General features: G+C 53.2%; 1 protein-coding gene across 1 annotated transcript; it reads left to right on the top strand.

Annotated features, from left to right (window-relative positions):
* The first annotated feature begins 1,740 nt into the window (after nt 1-1,740).
* Krt82 (keratin 82) lies at nt 1,741-13,094 on the top strand. The gene is made up of 9 exons (XM_047548888.1): nt 1,741-2,145; nt 3,855-4,063; nt 6,333-6,393; nt 7,044-7,139; nt 7,473-7,637; nt 10,380-10,505; nt 10,899-11,119; nt 11,354-11,385; nt 11,923-13,094. The coding sequence occupies exons 1-9, from the start codon at nt 1,741-1,743 to the stop codon at nt 12,156-12,158; spliced, it is 1,551 nt and encodes a 516-aa protein (XP_047404844.1). The 3' UTR covers nt 12,159-13,094.
* The last annotated feature ends 145 nt before the right edge of the window (nt 13,095-13,239 follow it).

The raw sequence follows: 13,239 nt of genomic DNA, 5'->3' as shown, positions 1-13,239 counted from the left end.
CAGTGGGCTCTGGAGCACGTGCCTTCTGCCCACCATGAATGCAATGAACCATCCTACCCTCTGCCCCTGAGCTCTGGTCCTGGGCTTCTGGAGCCCGGCGCTGTCACTGAGACTACCATTGGGTCTGGGTACGGTGGGGGAGCTCCACTGTGTTCACATCATCCCAGTGAGTTCCGTCCTCGCCTCCTACAACATGAGTCTTCCAGGACTCTTAGCAGCCCCAGCTCCATGAACACCATCTCCTGGGCCCACCAGGGCAGTGAGACTCTCCTTCCCAGCCCACCCCACTCTCCACCTCCCACCATTACCCAGGCCTCCCATGACACCCCTCACTCCAAGACCCGAAGTCATGACTACTGAAAAAGGGACAGTATGAAATGCACGATCAGACTGACAATTTTCAAGGCACCGAAATGTTTAAGTTCTAGGCTCCTAATCTACAGGTAAGGAAGCTGAAGCATGCAGGTTCCCCATTCCTAAGCCAGGCTTCTGTTCTTCAGAGCAGCCGAGCCTGGTGAGATCAGGAGGAATAGGGTCCAACCCAGCCTTCCCACTGCCAAGATGGGTGACAGGGACACAACCCTGCACTCTGCTCCTCACTGTCCTTGTCCGTAAGGTGGTTGCTGCAGCAAGGTGTTGTCCTGGAAGTAATGAAATAATGGATGGGAAGAGCTCAGAGTGACCCAGCACATAGTAAACCCATTCAATGTCACTATTATTATCAATGACTTGATTGTGACCTGGAAAAAAAGTCTCAGCATGGAAGGGCAAGTCCAGGTGGCCCAAGTAGAGTTTGCACTGCTGAGATGGATGAAAGAAGAGGAAAGAAAATGGAGGGGCCACAGGCATCTCCAAGAAACTGTGGCCGTGCCCTGGTGCTGAGAAGACAGACTGACCCACATCCACCTGGAACATTCTTTAGGGCAGGCACTGTCTGAAGAGAGGTGCTCAAGCCACAGCAGGCTTTATCTACCTCCAGGTGGCAACACAGAACCCCAGACCAATGCTGAAACCATGCTTGGGGGACCCACAGTGTTGGGGAAATCATCCCTTCCTGTCTCCTCCTCAAACTCCTCTTGAGTCCCCTATAGCAGTTTTTGACAAACGGGCTCTGGAGAGAAGTGACCCAAGGCTGGGGCAGGGATAGCCGCACCAGAGCCAGAGCCCTACCTGTCCTGAGGAGGGGGAAGGTCCTGCAAGGCTCCCCCCACCCCAAAAGCCTACCTTCCTAGTAACTCCTGGGGTTGCCTCGAGCCCATGGAGGGCACTGGGATCTGCAGGCTCTATGGGAGACAGAGACAGCCCTGGGCAAATAGAGCATCCCCAATGTGTCTGATCCACCCTTGAATCCCAGGGAAGTCAGGGTGTATCTTTCATGGCCGTCCCCTGCCCGCCTATGAAATGATGTGGCTGAGCCACTGATTACAGCAGGCATATCTGTCTGTATGGACCCTTTCATCACCCCCATAAACAAGGAAGTCTAGGATTTTTATAGACCCCACCAGCAATGGGCCACCGGCTCCTTCTCTTTGCTTTCTGCTACCCTAATTATCCACCTTGCTCCCCAGTAGCTGCCAATATCCCAAGCTCGTAAACCCAATTTAATGGTGATTTGGTGTTTGACCCAGCTCAGCCCTCCGTCCCTCTACGAGATAAAAGGGGGGAAGCCGAACCATGACTTGGTCACTCTTGCTCCCTCTTCTCCACTCCAGGGCTCTGCCTCTGCCTTTCTCTCCTGTCATGTCGTGCCGCTCCTTCCAGGTGGGCTCCAGGTGTGGTACTCAGAATTTCAGCTCATGCTCGGCCATCATGCCTCGTATGGTCACCCACTATGAGGTGAGCAAGGGGCCATGCCGGCCTGGGGCTGGCGGGGGCCTCCGTGCCCTAGGCTGCCTCGGGTCCCGGAGCCTGTGCAATGTGGGCTTCGGGAGGCCTCGGGTGGCCTCCAGGTGTGGCCTGCCTGGTTTTGGGTATCGAGCAGGGGCTGCCTGTGGGTCTTCTGCCTGCATCACCCCCGTCACCATCAACGAGAGCCTACTGGTCCCGCTGGAGCTGGAGATTGACCCGACAGTGCAGAGGGTGAAGAGGGATGAGAAGGAGCAGATCAAGTGCCTCAATAACCGCTTTGCATCCTTCATCAACAAGGTGAGAGGTGGGCCCAAGGTGCCAGGGTGGGGACAAGACCCTCTGCAGAGTGTACCTGGTGGTCGGTCAGGGACAAGGAAAAGGCTGACAATCACAAGCCACCCTTGCCCATCAGTCTCTCCAGCATTCATTGTTGAAAGCTGGCCAAGCTCAGCACTGAATGTTTCTGCTCTCCACCCAGTTTTTTAGTTATGTCTCTTAGGACATTATCTGAGAAAATCACTAAGGTTGTCTTGCAGTCAGACTATAAGAGGAACTTTCAGAGCAGTTTTTAACCAAAGAAATGCCCTTCCTGGTGAGGCTTTCACAATCCAACTGCTGCCTGTGTGCCTGAGCTGTGTTGAGACTTTTAAAGACTGAAGTTGAGGATGGGTACGGTGACCCCCAGAATTTGTCATTGGTTTAGGCCTGGGATGAAGGAAAAGAAGACCAGTCAGAGGTGGGAGCACAAGGTGGCCATCAGCCAAATCTTATATCTGTCAAGCCCAGAGCCAGCTCTGAAAGGCTGCAGGGAAGGGGACACTCTGCATCTGAACGCTGCTGAACTGGCTTCATCGTCCCTCAGCTGCCCGGGGTCTATACCCATCCCCAGGGAGCCTCCTGGGGTCAGGACCGTGCCACAGGCTGAGCTGGTGTTTCTCTACAGTTTAGGACCAAGGCTCATGGACCAGAAGCCAGAAGTCCTGGCCCCTAGTGTGGGTCCATTCCTATTGCCCCAAATCCCTGTGCAAGCCACTCGCTGCTCAGACTCAGGGACACTGCTGCCTCTTGGGGAAGGAAGGGAGAGAAAGTGGGAGAATTAAAGGAGGTAATGCACACAAGAGTGCTTCAACGAGGACCTTGTTCAGGCACGCTCCGTTTTATTTTTTAAACTTTTTTAAGTTCTGGTTATAAACTCATCCAACAATGTGGACAAGGGTCATCAACCTTCTGTGAGGCCAGGAGCCTCCTGCTGATGTTGTCATTGGCCAGAATGGGGCAACTTTCCTTCTTCAATATTCTTGAGAAGCAAAGCACAATAAGAGGAAAAAGTCCCAGGGCAAGGCCTGGAGACCATGCTCCCGTGGCCCACGACTAGCTGGGAGACCAGGGTCCACCCACTTAGCTGCTTCTAACCTCAGCTCCAGTCCACAAAAATGGAGGAGGTAGGACAGCAACTGTCCCTATTTCTGTGACCTGGACTTCTTTCCAACACAGCCATGTAGGATGGGTGGGAAGAGCCCGGAGTCCTAAAACATCACCTTTGAGCTGATCTTCTTCCCTGAGTGCCCAAAAACCTGGACTATAAGCATCACAGTGGGACCTTAGGATGCAGGTTTGCAGGGTGCTTCCCCATACAAAATCCCAGTAGAAGTTCTGGGAAGCAAAGTAAAGTTCGAAGGGGTAAGTTTTAGTCTAGGCCACAGAGGGAGTGAGAGGCCGGTAGAGAAGGCTGGAATATGGACCTGCCCCAGGCCTCTTGGGGCAATATTCTTTCAACTACAGCACACAACTCCTGTATGGAAGGTAGGGATCCTCTAACTGCCCCCGAAGTTGAGGAGACACAAAGACACATCAGGAACCAGTCGATGCAGAGACCTTAACTTGCAAAAATTCCCATACATTGGTAGTGGTATGTCAGGAAAGGACACAGAATCATTCCACTGTCCTCTCCCAGGCCTGGTTCCCAGGGTCCCCACTACCTGGCAACATCCCATTTTTGACTGCAGGTCCGGTTCCTGGAACAGAAGAACAAGCTGCTGGAAACCAAGTGGAACTTCATGCAGCAGCAGAGGTGCTGCCAGAGTAACATAGAGCCCCTGTTTGAGGGCTACATCTGCACCCTGCGGAGGCAGCTGGACTGTGTGTCAGGGGACCACACGAGACTGGAGTCGGAGCTCTGCAGCCTTCAGGAAGCACTGGAGGGCTACAAGAAAAAGTGAGTTGGCTCAGCTTTCATCCCATGAGGGGACCTAGGGCGAGTTACAGAAACAACCTGGGCCTCGATTGCCCCATCCATAAAATGGGAAATTTAAACTCAGTTCATAAGGCAGTAAAACAATCAAGTGGGATAATAGAGGCAGAGCATCCTACAGGATCACATATTTGGCACGTGGTGGAAGCTCTAATATGCGCACTTGTCTTCACCTCCCTTCCCACCGCTCTGCCTAAATAAGGCCCTCATGCTGTTTCTCGCCAAGCATGCTTCACCTGCCACACCTCTACTCTGGCTACCTACCTGTCCTGGCTCTTTAGTCCTTTCGTAGGTCCAGAACTTCTTCCTAGTCCCAATAGATCCACAGGGGCTCTTCTCTCCAAGATTATGCACCTCCTGTTCCCTCCATCTGATAAGCCCCTCAGCCATCCAGCCAGCCCACACTTCCCCTCACCCTTAACTTCCGGTTTCCTCATCCCTCCCCATCACAGCTGGAAATGATCCAGAAAAATCACATGCACTATCAGAAGCTCAAACTCCCTATTTCTCAGTGCTTTGGGGTTCATGCTTTCTCCCCTGCCCCATGTACCCACCTCAGGACAAGCTCTAGGTCTGATTCCCAGCCTGGAGGAGGTGACTGGTTCATGAAGAGCTGGCAGGAAAGCAGCTCAGGGCTTGCAAGAGTCTGAGGCCAGATAAGTTGTCTCCTGATGAGTCCTGAGTGGGTCTTCCCTGGGAGCAGGGCCTCATGGGAGCACATGCTGGTGTGGGAGAGTCAAGGGAGACACCTTTTCATTGAGGAGAAACAGTGCACATAGACCAAGAGTAACAGTTCCTAAGAGAAATGAGCCAGTGGAGTGGAGCCATGTTGGGGACACTCATGGTGTAGGTGCCAACCATGGGCTCTCTCAGTGGCAGGCAATGTGCTGGGAAGTATAGATGCTCTAGAAAGGAAAAAGGTGGTCCTTCCCTCAAGGTGGCCCAGTCTAGTACACACAGACCACCTGCACCTACACTGGGCAGCTGTAACGTAGAACCGAGCAGAAGGGGAACAGATCCCAGGAGGACACAGGAAGGCTTCCTGGAAGAGGCACCATTTGCTTTGGACCTTGAAGCATAAGGTCCCTTTCAATGGCTTCTTCCAAAGGGAGAGCCCAGAATAGACCTCAGAAATGGGTAGGAATAGGAACAGGCGACAAGGAAGGTCCAGAATGTGTCCAGAGAGGGGAACCACTCTAACAGACTGTGGCAGGCTGTGGGAGAGTGGAGGCTAGCCCCTCGGCAGGAGCAATGTCCTTCTGGAGAAGACAGTGGCAAGGTTGCAGTAGGAGATGTGCAGTTCCAGAAGAGAACTTAGGATTTTAAAAATGGCTAAAAGGAGAGGATGAGATGACATCATTAGTTTCACCACACTTACCCCAGGCTTGGCACTGTCCTAGGGTGTGGTAGACATCACCTCTCCCTCAAAAGCACTACATGGGAGGGCCAGGGTTACCCTCATTCTACAAGAGATGAAGCTGCAGATGATGAGGAGCAGAAAGGCCAAGTCACCTACCCATCCTGGCCATGACTAGCATGTGACAGAACCAGGATTCAAACCCAGGTGATAGGCCCCAGAGCCCAGGGCCAGGGGCTCTGCAGGAAAGGGGGAAATGGGCGTCAGGAAGCACAGAGAAGTTACTAATAGATTGATGCTGCCCGCCAAACTGAGTCACCATGGCCAGGTTGAATCCTGACTGATTCCCTGTGCCTCAGAGGAGCCATGTGTGGGCTGAGGCGCTCAAAGTAGCTTGCAGGAAATACTCCAGCTACCCCCGTGTGTCTGGTAAAGTGGGTAATTGCTACCTCTGCCACCAGACTGCAGGTAGAGGTCAGGTTCAGCACCCTCACAGCAAGGAAGAAGCCCCAGGTCAGCTGGGCATTTCAGGGACGGCAGCCAGTCTCAGGTCAGGAAAGACAGCCATGTCAGCGGAGGATTCCCAGAGGAATCAACTAGATGAAGGAACTTTTTCTGCAGCCAGAGAAAATGAAGGTACCTTTAAAGAGGACTTCCCAGAGGATAACTCATCACAGAAACAGGCTACTGGGAAGTGGGAGGGGATCTGCTTGGGAAGTGGCTGTGAGAAGCTTTGGTAATAACTATCTAGAGGTATCCAGAGAAAGGCTCCCTAAGGCCATCAGTCAGTGACAGACAGTTGCCCCCAAAGCCTGATGCCAAGACCCCTTCCAGACTCCACATGCCAACTAAAGGCTCTCCTGCCCACTCTATCAGGTATGAAGAGGAGCTCTCCCTGCGCCCCTGTGCCGAGAACGAGTTTGTTGCCCTGAAGAAGGTGAGGGGCAGCCCAGCCTCAGACACCCAGCCTCTGGACTGTGTCCAGACATGTCCATAGCCATCCCTTCCCCCAGCCAAAGCATCCCTCCCACCCTCCCATGCCAGCCCCACTGATCCTGGAAAAGAGGAAGGCCAGAGTCTTCTCCTGCCCCGCTTGCAAAGGGGCAAGGACTGACTTGTTCCCCAGCCTGACTCTGTAGGCCAAAGCCAGATAGGGTCATGTCTGCACCTGCCCGAGCATTTGAAGATGCGGCTAGGCCAAATCAAGAATGAAACAAAACTCTGACTCAAACCCCCAAAGATGAAACTGATTGCCATGATTTCTCAGAGATCATGGGAATTTCTAGACTGAGTTCTGCAAACAGATCTGAGAACATGGTAGGCCAACATGGTAGCTCCTCTAAACCCCTGCCACCTTCAGATCCTTCCCCTTCAGGGGGTTGGGTCCAGACATGGGGGTCCCAGAGCTGGGGACCCTCCCTTCCACCTTGGTTCCACCCTTCATTTCCACATGGCCTCCTTGAGGGAAGGTGGGCCCCACACCTGCCACCTGCTGCCAGCTAGCCTGGGAGGTATCTGGCTGGTGGAGGTCATGGTTCCCTTACGCCCCCAGCTTCGGGTCATGATTCTGTCACTGTTCTGCTGCAGGATGTGGACACGGCCTTCCTGATGAAGGCCGACCTGGAGACCAACGTGGAGGCTCTAGAACAGGAGATCAACTTCATGAAAGGCCTGTTTGAGGAGGTACCTGCAGCTATGCTGCTTTCTAGGTGGCTGGTCAGGGACCAGCCGGGTAAGAAGGCTACTGCCCAGTGGGTCCCTGGAAGTGATCCCCAGGGGATAGTTGGAGCTCAGGGAGTGAGACTCTCAGAAGCTGGATCATCTAGATTCTAGGCTCTCGGGCCCCTTGGGAAAGCTTTGGGTCACTGCAGGACAGGGGCAAGGAGGATACTGAGGGCTGAAGGCCTGGAACAGCTATAGCAGAGTGCTGTTCAGCTGTGCCATGGGAGGTCAGAGCAGGCCTCCCCTTCCTGCCCCTGATCCTCAGAGCTCACTCCTCTGCCCCCCACTCCCCAGGAGATCCTCCTGCTGCAGTCTCAGATCTCAGAGACCTCAGTCATTGTGAAGATGGACAACAGCCGCGACCTGGACGTGGATGGCATCATTGCTGAGATCAAGGCCCAGTATGACGACATTGCCAGCCGCAGCAAAGCTGAAGCAGAGGCTTGGTACCAGTGTCGGGTGAGCTGGGGGTACAGAAAACAGGGCTGGGGAACAGGGAAGAGCAGAAGCGAGGGAGAAGGGAAAAGAGAGAGGAGATAAGGAGGGTCAGGGGATGACCCCCAGAAGGAAGGAGCATTTAGGGCTGGACCATGCCACAGTGCCAGGAAACCCCATAAATCCCCCCATATTGTTCCTGCCAGGCCTCAGGCCAGGTCCTTGCAGAGTATGTAGGAGGGACCCCACAGACAGGTCAGGCCTGTCACCAGAGTGCCCAGCTTTATTTACCTTCAGACGCACTAGAAGTACTCCTATAAGCAGCCTTCAATAAATCTAATTGGCAATGATGGCAAAGAGGACTCTGGGCTTGGAGACGTGGGAGGAGGCTGGTGGCATGGGGTGGTTACTAATGTAGAGCAGAAACAGTGATTAAGGTGACCCAGACTCGGTAATTAGGGGATTGCTGGGAGAGCAGGAGAGTCCCTGAGGGCAATTTGATTTAACAAATACTATCATCTCAGTGTCACTGCCCCGTCCGTGAAGGGCACCGTGCATGCGTCCGCTCACTGATTCATGCCACTGTTCGTTGAGCATCCATGGCGTGCTTGGCGCTTGAGATACAGCAGTGAACAGAACAGACAGCAGCCCTGGCCTGCGTGTCCCTTTCCTTCTTAGAGGCAGAGGTGAGGGACAGACAGTGAACAAAACCATGAAATGCAGAGGTCCTATGTTGGTTGTGTATGGAGGAAATAGTTCAAGGTAGAGGGTAGGGAGCATTGTGGAGGGTGACTTAGACAGGGGCCAGGGAAAGATGACCTGAAGGAGCTGGGTGACACCAGGATACCAAGAGTGAGACCAGCCCAGTCCTCAAGGAGATGACAGCTCTAGGGCCAGGAGAGTGTATAGCTAACCACCATGAAAGACAGAGAACTTGCGGTGATTGCCAAGGTCAAGCAGCAGATGCAAGGGGTTGGAGATAGAAGCCTGAAAAGGCAGAGGCATTGCCAGTAAGCGGAGATGCCAACAAGCAGAGAACTGGAGAAGGGAACAGAAGGAAGGAGACCTGGAGCAAGAGAGCGAGGTCCTGGTGTGCTGTGAGGGACCTGGCTCCAGGCGGGCAGGTTGGGGACTGGGTCGCCACACATCTGCCAAGCACTTTGAAGTGCTTACTGAAGGTAGTAGGGGACTGCCCCAGCTAGTGCCTCAAGTACTACTCTGCCTATCTTCTGAAGATCTGTGGTAACCAGAAATAACCAACCCTGGCCTGGGGCCAGTCCTGGCAACTAGTCTGTGGCCCATCCACGGCCAGCTTCACCCTGCTGGCTCCTCCTCTGCTGGCTCCTGGGCCACCCATCAGGTGGGCTCAGGGGACACACGCTCATTTTCCCATCCTCCTGTCAGAACCATAAAGACAATCCTATGAGTTAGAGATTGTATTTAGAGAATCAAAATTTTAAAATATATAGTTAAATTCAGTTTTTACTCTTTTCTCACATGACAGAGTACAAAAATAGACTGTCCAGTATCGCATCGCTGGGGACTCAGGTTCCTTCTAGCTTTCCGTTCTACCATTTTAACACGTTTATGTTCCCTCATGTCCCAGGATAGCTATATGTTCATGCTCCCCAGGAAGGAGAACAATAGAGGGTAGAAAACATGGCGGTTAAGTCATTTCCCACTCAAAGAGCTCTCCACAAATCCCTACCCAGCAATGGCCGTAGACCTCATAGCTCAGAAGCTGAGAAATATTCTCCTATCTAGGTTCACAGGGTTCTGGTTTTGGGTTTTGGTTTTTTCCAGGGATACCGGAGATTAAACTCAGGGGCACTTGACCACTGAGCCACATCCCCAGCCCTATTTTGTATTTTACTTAGACAGGGTCTCACTGAGTTACTTAGGTCCTCATTAATTTGCTGAGGCTGGCTTTGAACTCATGATCCTCCTGCCTCAGCCTCCCGAGCCACTGGGATTACAGGTGTGTGCCACCATGCCCAGCAGGCTTCTGATTTAAGGAGAGAAGAGTGGCTATTTATTAGGCATCTGCAGATTTTCCCACAGTAGCCAAATAACCAAAAAGCCAACTTGACTGTGCTTATCTCTTGTTTTTCTTTGGCTTGTTTGTCTTTATGGTGCTGGGATCAAAGCCAGGGCTTCACACGTCAAGCCCTCTACCACTGAGCTAGAACCCCAACCCTTGTTTTGTGCTTTTTATGAAAGATGTTCCCATCCATCATCAGAAAATCTAAAGTTGGCTAATTTTTTTAAACAATATATAAATGTGATCTGTATACAGTTACTCTTCAGAAACTGAATGCAAAGTGACAAGGTTTTTAAAGGTAAGACATAACTTTGCATTTTGGTTTTGATTGTTTTGAGTTGTTGATCTGTCAGTATTCCAGGCTAAGCACAGAAACCCCTTCCAAGGTCCAGTGGGACATCTAAAAGGGAAAGTCCTCAGATGGCTAGGGCTCTGGGGCAGAGACAAAGGGATCTGATAGGAGAGGTGAGGATCTTGGAGCTTGGAGGGTAAGTTAACAAGCCTGAAGGCCCAGGGCTGAGGGGTGAGATGGAAATAAGGAGCAGCCCATGGAAGGACATCAAAATTGGTCAGAAACGAAAAAAGGGATTGAAAGCAGGACAAGTCTCAGAAACCAGAGAGCACCCAAGCTAGGAAGTCACTGGAGAAAAGACTGGAACAGTGAGAAAGGGACCAGGAGATGTCACAGTGGAGAGCCCAGAGTTCTGACTTCTCTGTCCTGGCAGTACGAGGAGCTGAGGCTGACAGCTGGCAACCACTGTGACAACCTTCGCAACCGCAAGAACGAGATCCTGGAAATGAACAAGCTGATCCAGAGGCTGCAGCAAGATATTGAGACTGTCAAAGCTCAGGTGAGGCTGGGGAAGGCCTCGGCTGTGGGAGCCCAGCACAGGCTGACTTCCCTGCAGGTTCTGAGGCAGGTCCAACTTCCCTGCGAGCACCACGGAGGAGGAACCAAACTGGCCGCCTCGCTGGTGATGAAGCAAGTTCTTTCCATAAGAGCTTACCCCCGCCCTCGCCCCCAGATGCTAAGCATATCTAAGAGGAAATCTCAGGTCTCCCTGGGGTGTCTTCCAGAGAAAACAATTCCCCATTCCCAGGAGAGCCAGGTGTCACAATCCCAGGTAAAGCCCACAGCAAATTCAAACCTGGAAGGTGTCACCACATGTTCTCTGTCTTTCTGAGCACCCAGCTCAGGGATCCAGGGGCCCCCAGTGACGCCATCCCCATGCTCTCTCCCCCAGCGCTGCAAGCTCGAGGGCGCCATAGCCGAGGCAGAGCAGCGGGGCGAGGCGGCCCTGAGCGACGCCAAGTGCAAGCTGACCGGGCTGGAGGAGGCCCTGCAGAAGGCCAAGCAGGACATGGCCTGCCTGCTCAAGGAGTACCAGGAGGTGATGAACTCCAAGCTGGGCCTGGACATCGAGATCGCCACCTACCGGCGCCTGCTGGAGGGCGAGGAGCACAGGTGAGCTCTGGAAGGCAGGGTGGGAATTGGTGTCACCCAGCCCACCCACATGCTCTGCATGATGAGGACAAGAGAAGGGGAGGTCCCACCGAGAGTGCCTTGCTCTGGTTCTTCCTTTGTTATTTAATTTGCGTTACTAGGGGTGCAACTCAGGGCATCACACATGGTAGGCAAGCTCCCTCCCACTGCATTCTTTCTGAGGCAGTCACCTTGTCTTCTTCTTCCTCTCTCCAGGCTGTGTGAAGGCATCGGGCCTGTGAATATCTGTAAGTACATGAGCCATGGCCCCAGGTCTCCTGGTCTTGGGAGTTGATAACACAACCTACAAGTGGGCACCACTTCACCCAGGCCTCTCGGGCATCCCCCACCTGACGAAGAGGCCTGGCTGAATGGAGAAGGTCTCTGGCAGGCCTATCCATATTTTGGGTGTCACAACTAGGAACAGATGCGCAGCATGGTCTCAAAGTCCCCAAGAAGCCACGCAGACAAGAGGTTGCTTTGCTAGAGGGCCAGGGTTTAAAGTGGACACAAAATGGAGAGAGAAGACAAGCAGAGACTGAGAGGGGGTGAAACATACATCGGGCCTGGCTTTGTCAAGGCTCTGAGGACGAGGGAGAACCCCATGGGGACCTCCAAGCACTGGATGTTGCTAGGGTGGGGGACACAGAAGTTGGTAGCTGGAATGGGGTGCTCTTGGAGGCGAGTGGCAGCAGGTGGGAGGCGTGGCCTGGCTGAGAGGTTTCAGGGAAGCTCCCTCAGAGGCACGCAGGGTGGGGCCTGAGCATCGCTTCCTGTTCCCACAGCGGTGAGCAGTTCCAAAGGCGCCATCCTGTACGAGCCCTGTGTGGTCAGCACACCCATGCTGAGGACAGAGTACTGCACGGGAAGCACAGGTGTCCTCAGGAGCAGCGGGGGCTGCAGCGTGGTGGGCACCGGGGAACTCTACATCCCCTGCGAGTCCCAGGGGCTCCTGGGCTGCGGGAGTGGGCGGAGCTCCAACATGAAACTGGCAGCTGGGGCTAACTCCTGCGGCCACTAGTGTTAGCACTGTCCCCCCAACCTAGGGGACAGGGCTCCTCCGGCTGTTGAACCCCTACAGGGCCAAAGGCTATTCCAAAACTCTGCCTTTCCTGTACTGACTCCAGAGTCACCCTGGGATTTCCACTTGGGGCTGAGCTGACCCTCAAGTCCATCTTTATTTTCAAGAGCCATCTTTCATGTAGCTGGGTGCAAAATCTGAGCTGGGACTTGGGGTGAGGTGGGTTGCAGAGAAAGAGGATGCATTTCTCCTGTCCCCTGGAACTAGCAACAGAAAACCCAGGAATGGCAGTAGCCCTAACCATTTCATTTCCAGATAAAACCAAATGGGCACATCACAAGACCCCACATAAGCCTCCCCACCTCCCTTCCCTCTGGCTCTCATGCACCTATGAAAAGTAAACTTCTTTTAGCGCCCTCCTGAAACATGCAAAAGGTGTCAAAAGGAGACACCCCCAAATCCCATTCCGAATTCCAAAGCCGAGTGCCAAGAGTCCAAATCATTCAGGATCTGCCAATGTCCTGCCAGCACAGAGACTCAGAAACAAGTCTTTGGGCAGTAGCTTAACTTGCACAAGAGTGTTGAATTCAAACTACGCAAATGAGTCTGTTGCCTGAGCTCACATTGGCAGGGGATGGTGGGAAATGCCTAAAACCAAGGGTAAGAAGACCTGAAATAGTTACTGGACAGATGGACGATCAAGAACTGACACTATTTACTCAATGGGATCAAGCCCTTCCCCCCCAGCCCGCCTTCTGTACATAACCTCCAACTCCTGCTTCCTCCTTTAGCTCCTCTAGCCTTGGGCTTTGGGTCTATGTGAACGGTCCCCATGACAGTTCTGTGGGGCTGCCCCAACCACTTGCAGGCTCTAGTGTAGAGACTGGGAGAGGGAGGAGGAGGTGCCTGACTGACCCACCTTCTAGGAGCCCTGCCCACATGGGATCCAAGTTCTCTGCCCCAAGCTTCTGGGCTCTCTGTTCCCAATAAACTGACTTTGTTCACACTTTGAGAATCAGGATTGCTCACCGTGTTCTGTGAGGGGAGTGAGATAAGGCTGAAGGGAATCAGAAGCTGTCAT

Source organism: Sciurus carolinensis, chromosome 4 (assembly GCF_902686445.1).
Source record: "Sciurus carolinensis chromosome 4, mSciCar1.2, whole genome shotgun sequence".
NCBI classification, from domain to species: Eukaryota; Metazoa; Chordata; class Mammalia; order Rodentia; family Sciuridae; genus Sciurus; species Sciurus carolinensis.
Note: the sequence above shows the minus strand (reverse complement) of the source record. Positions and strands in the feature narration are given on the sequence as shown.

Bases quoted from the DNA above. Each gene is read 5' to 3' on its own strand.
- Krt82 (XM_047548888.1), top strand. From the start codon at position 1,741: ATGTCGTGCCGCTCCTTCCAGGTGGGCTCCAGGTGTGGTACTCAGAAT. The intron at 4,064-6,332 runs GTGAGTTGGCTC...CCACTCTATCAG, and splicing joins CTGGAGGGCTACAAGAAAAA to GTATGAAGAGGAGCTCTCCC. The intron at 10,506-10,898 runs GTGAGGCTGGGG...TCTCTCCCCCAG, and splicing joins TTGAGACTGTCAAAGCTCAG to CGCTGCAAGCTCGAGGGCGC.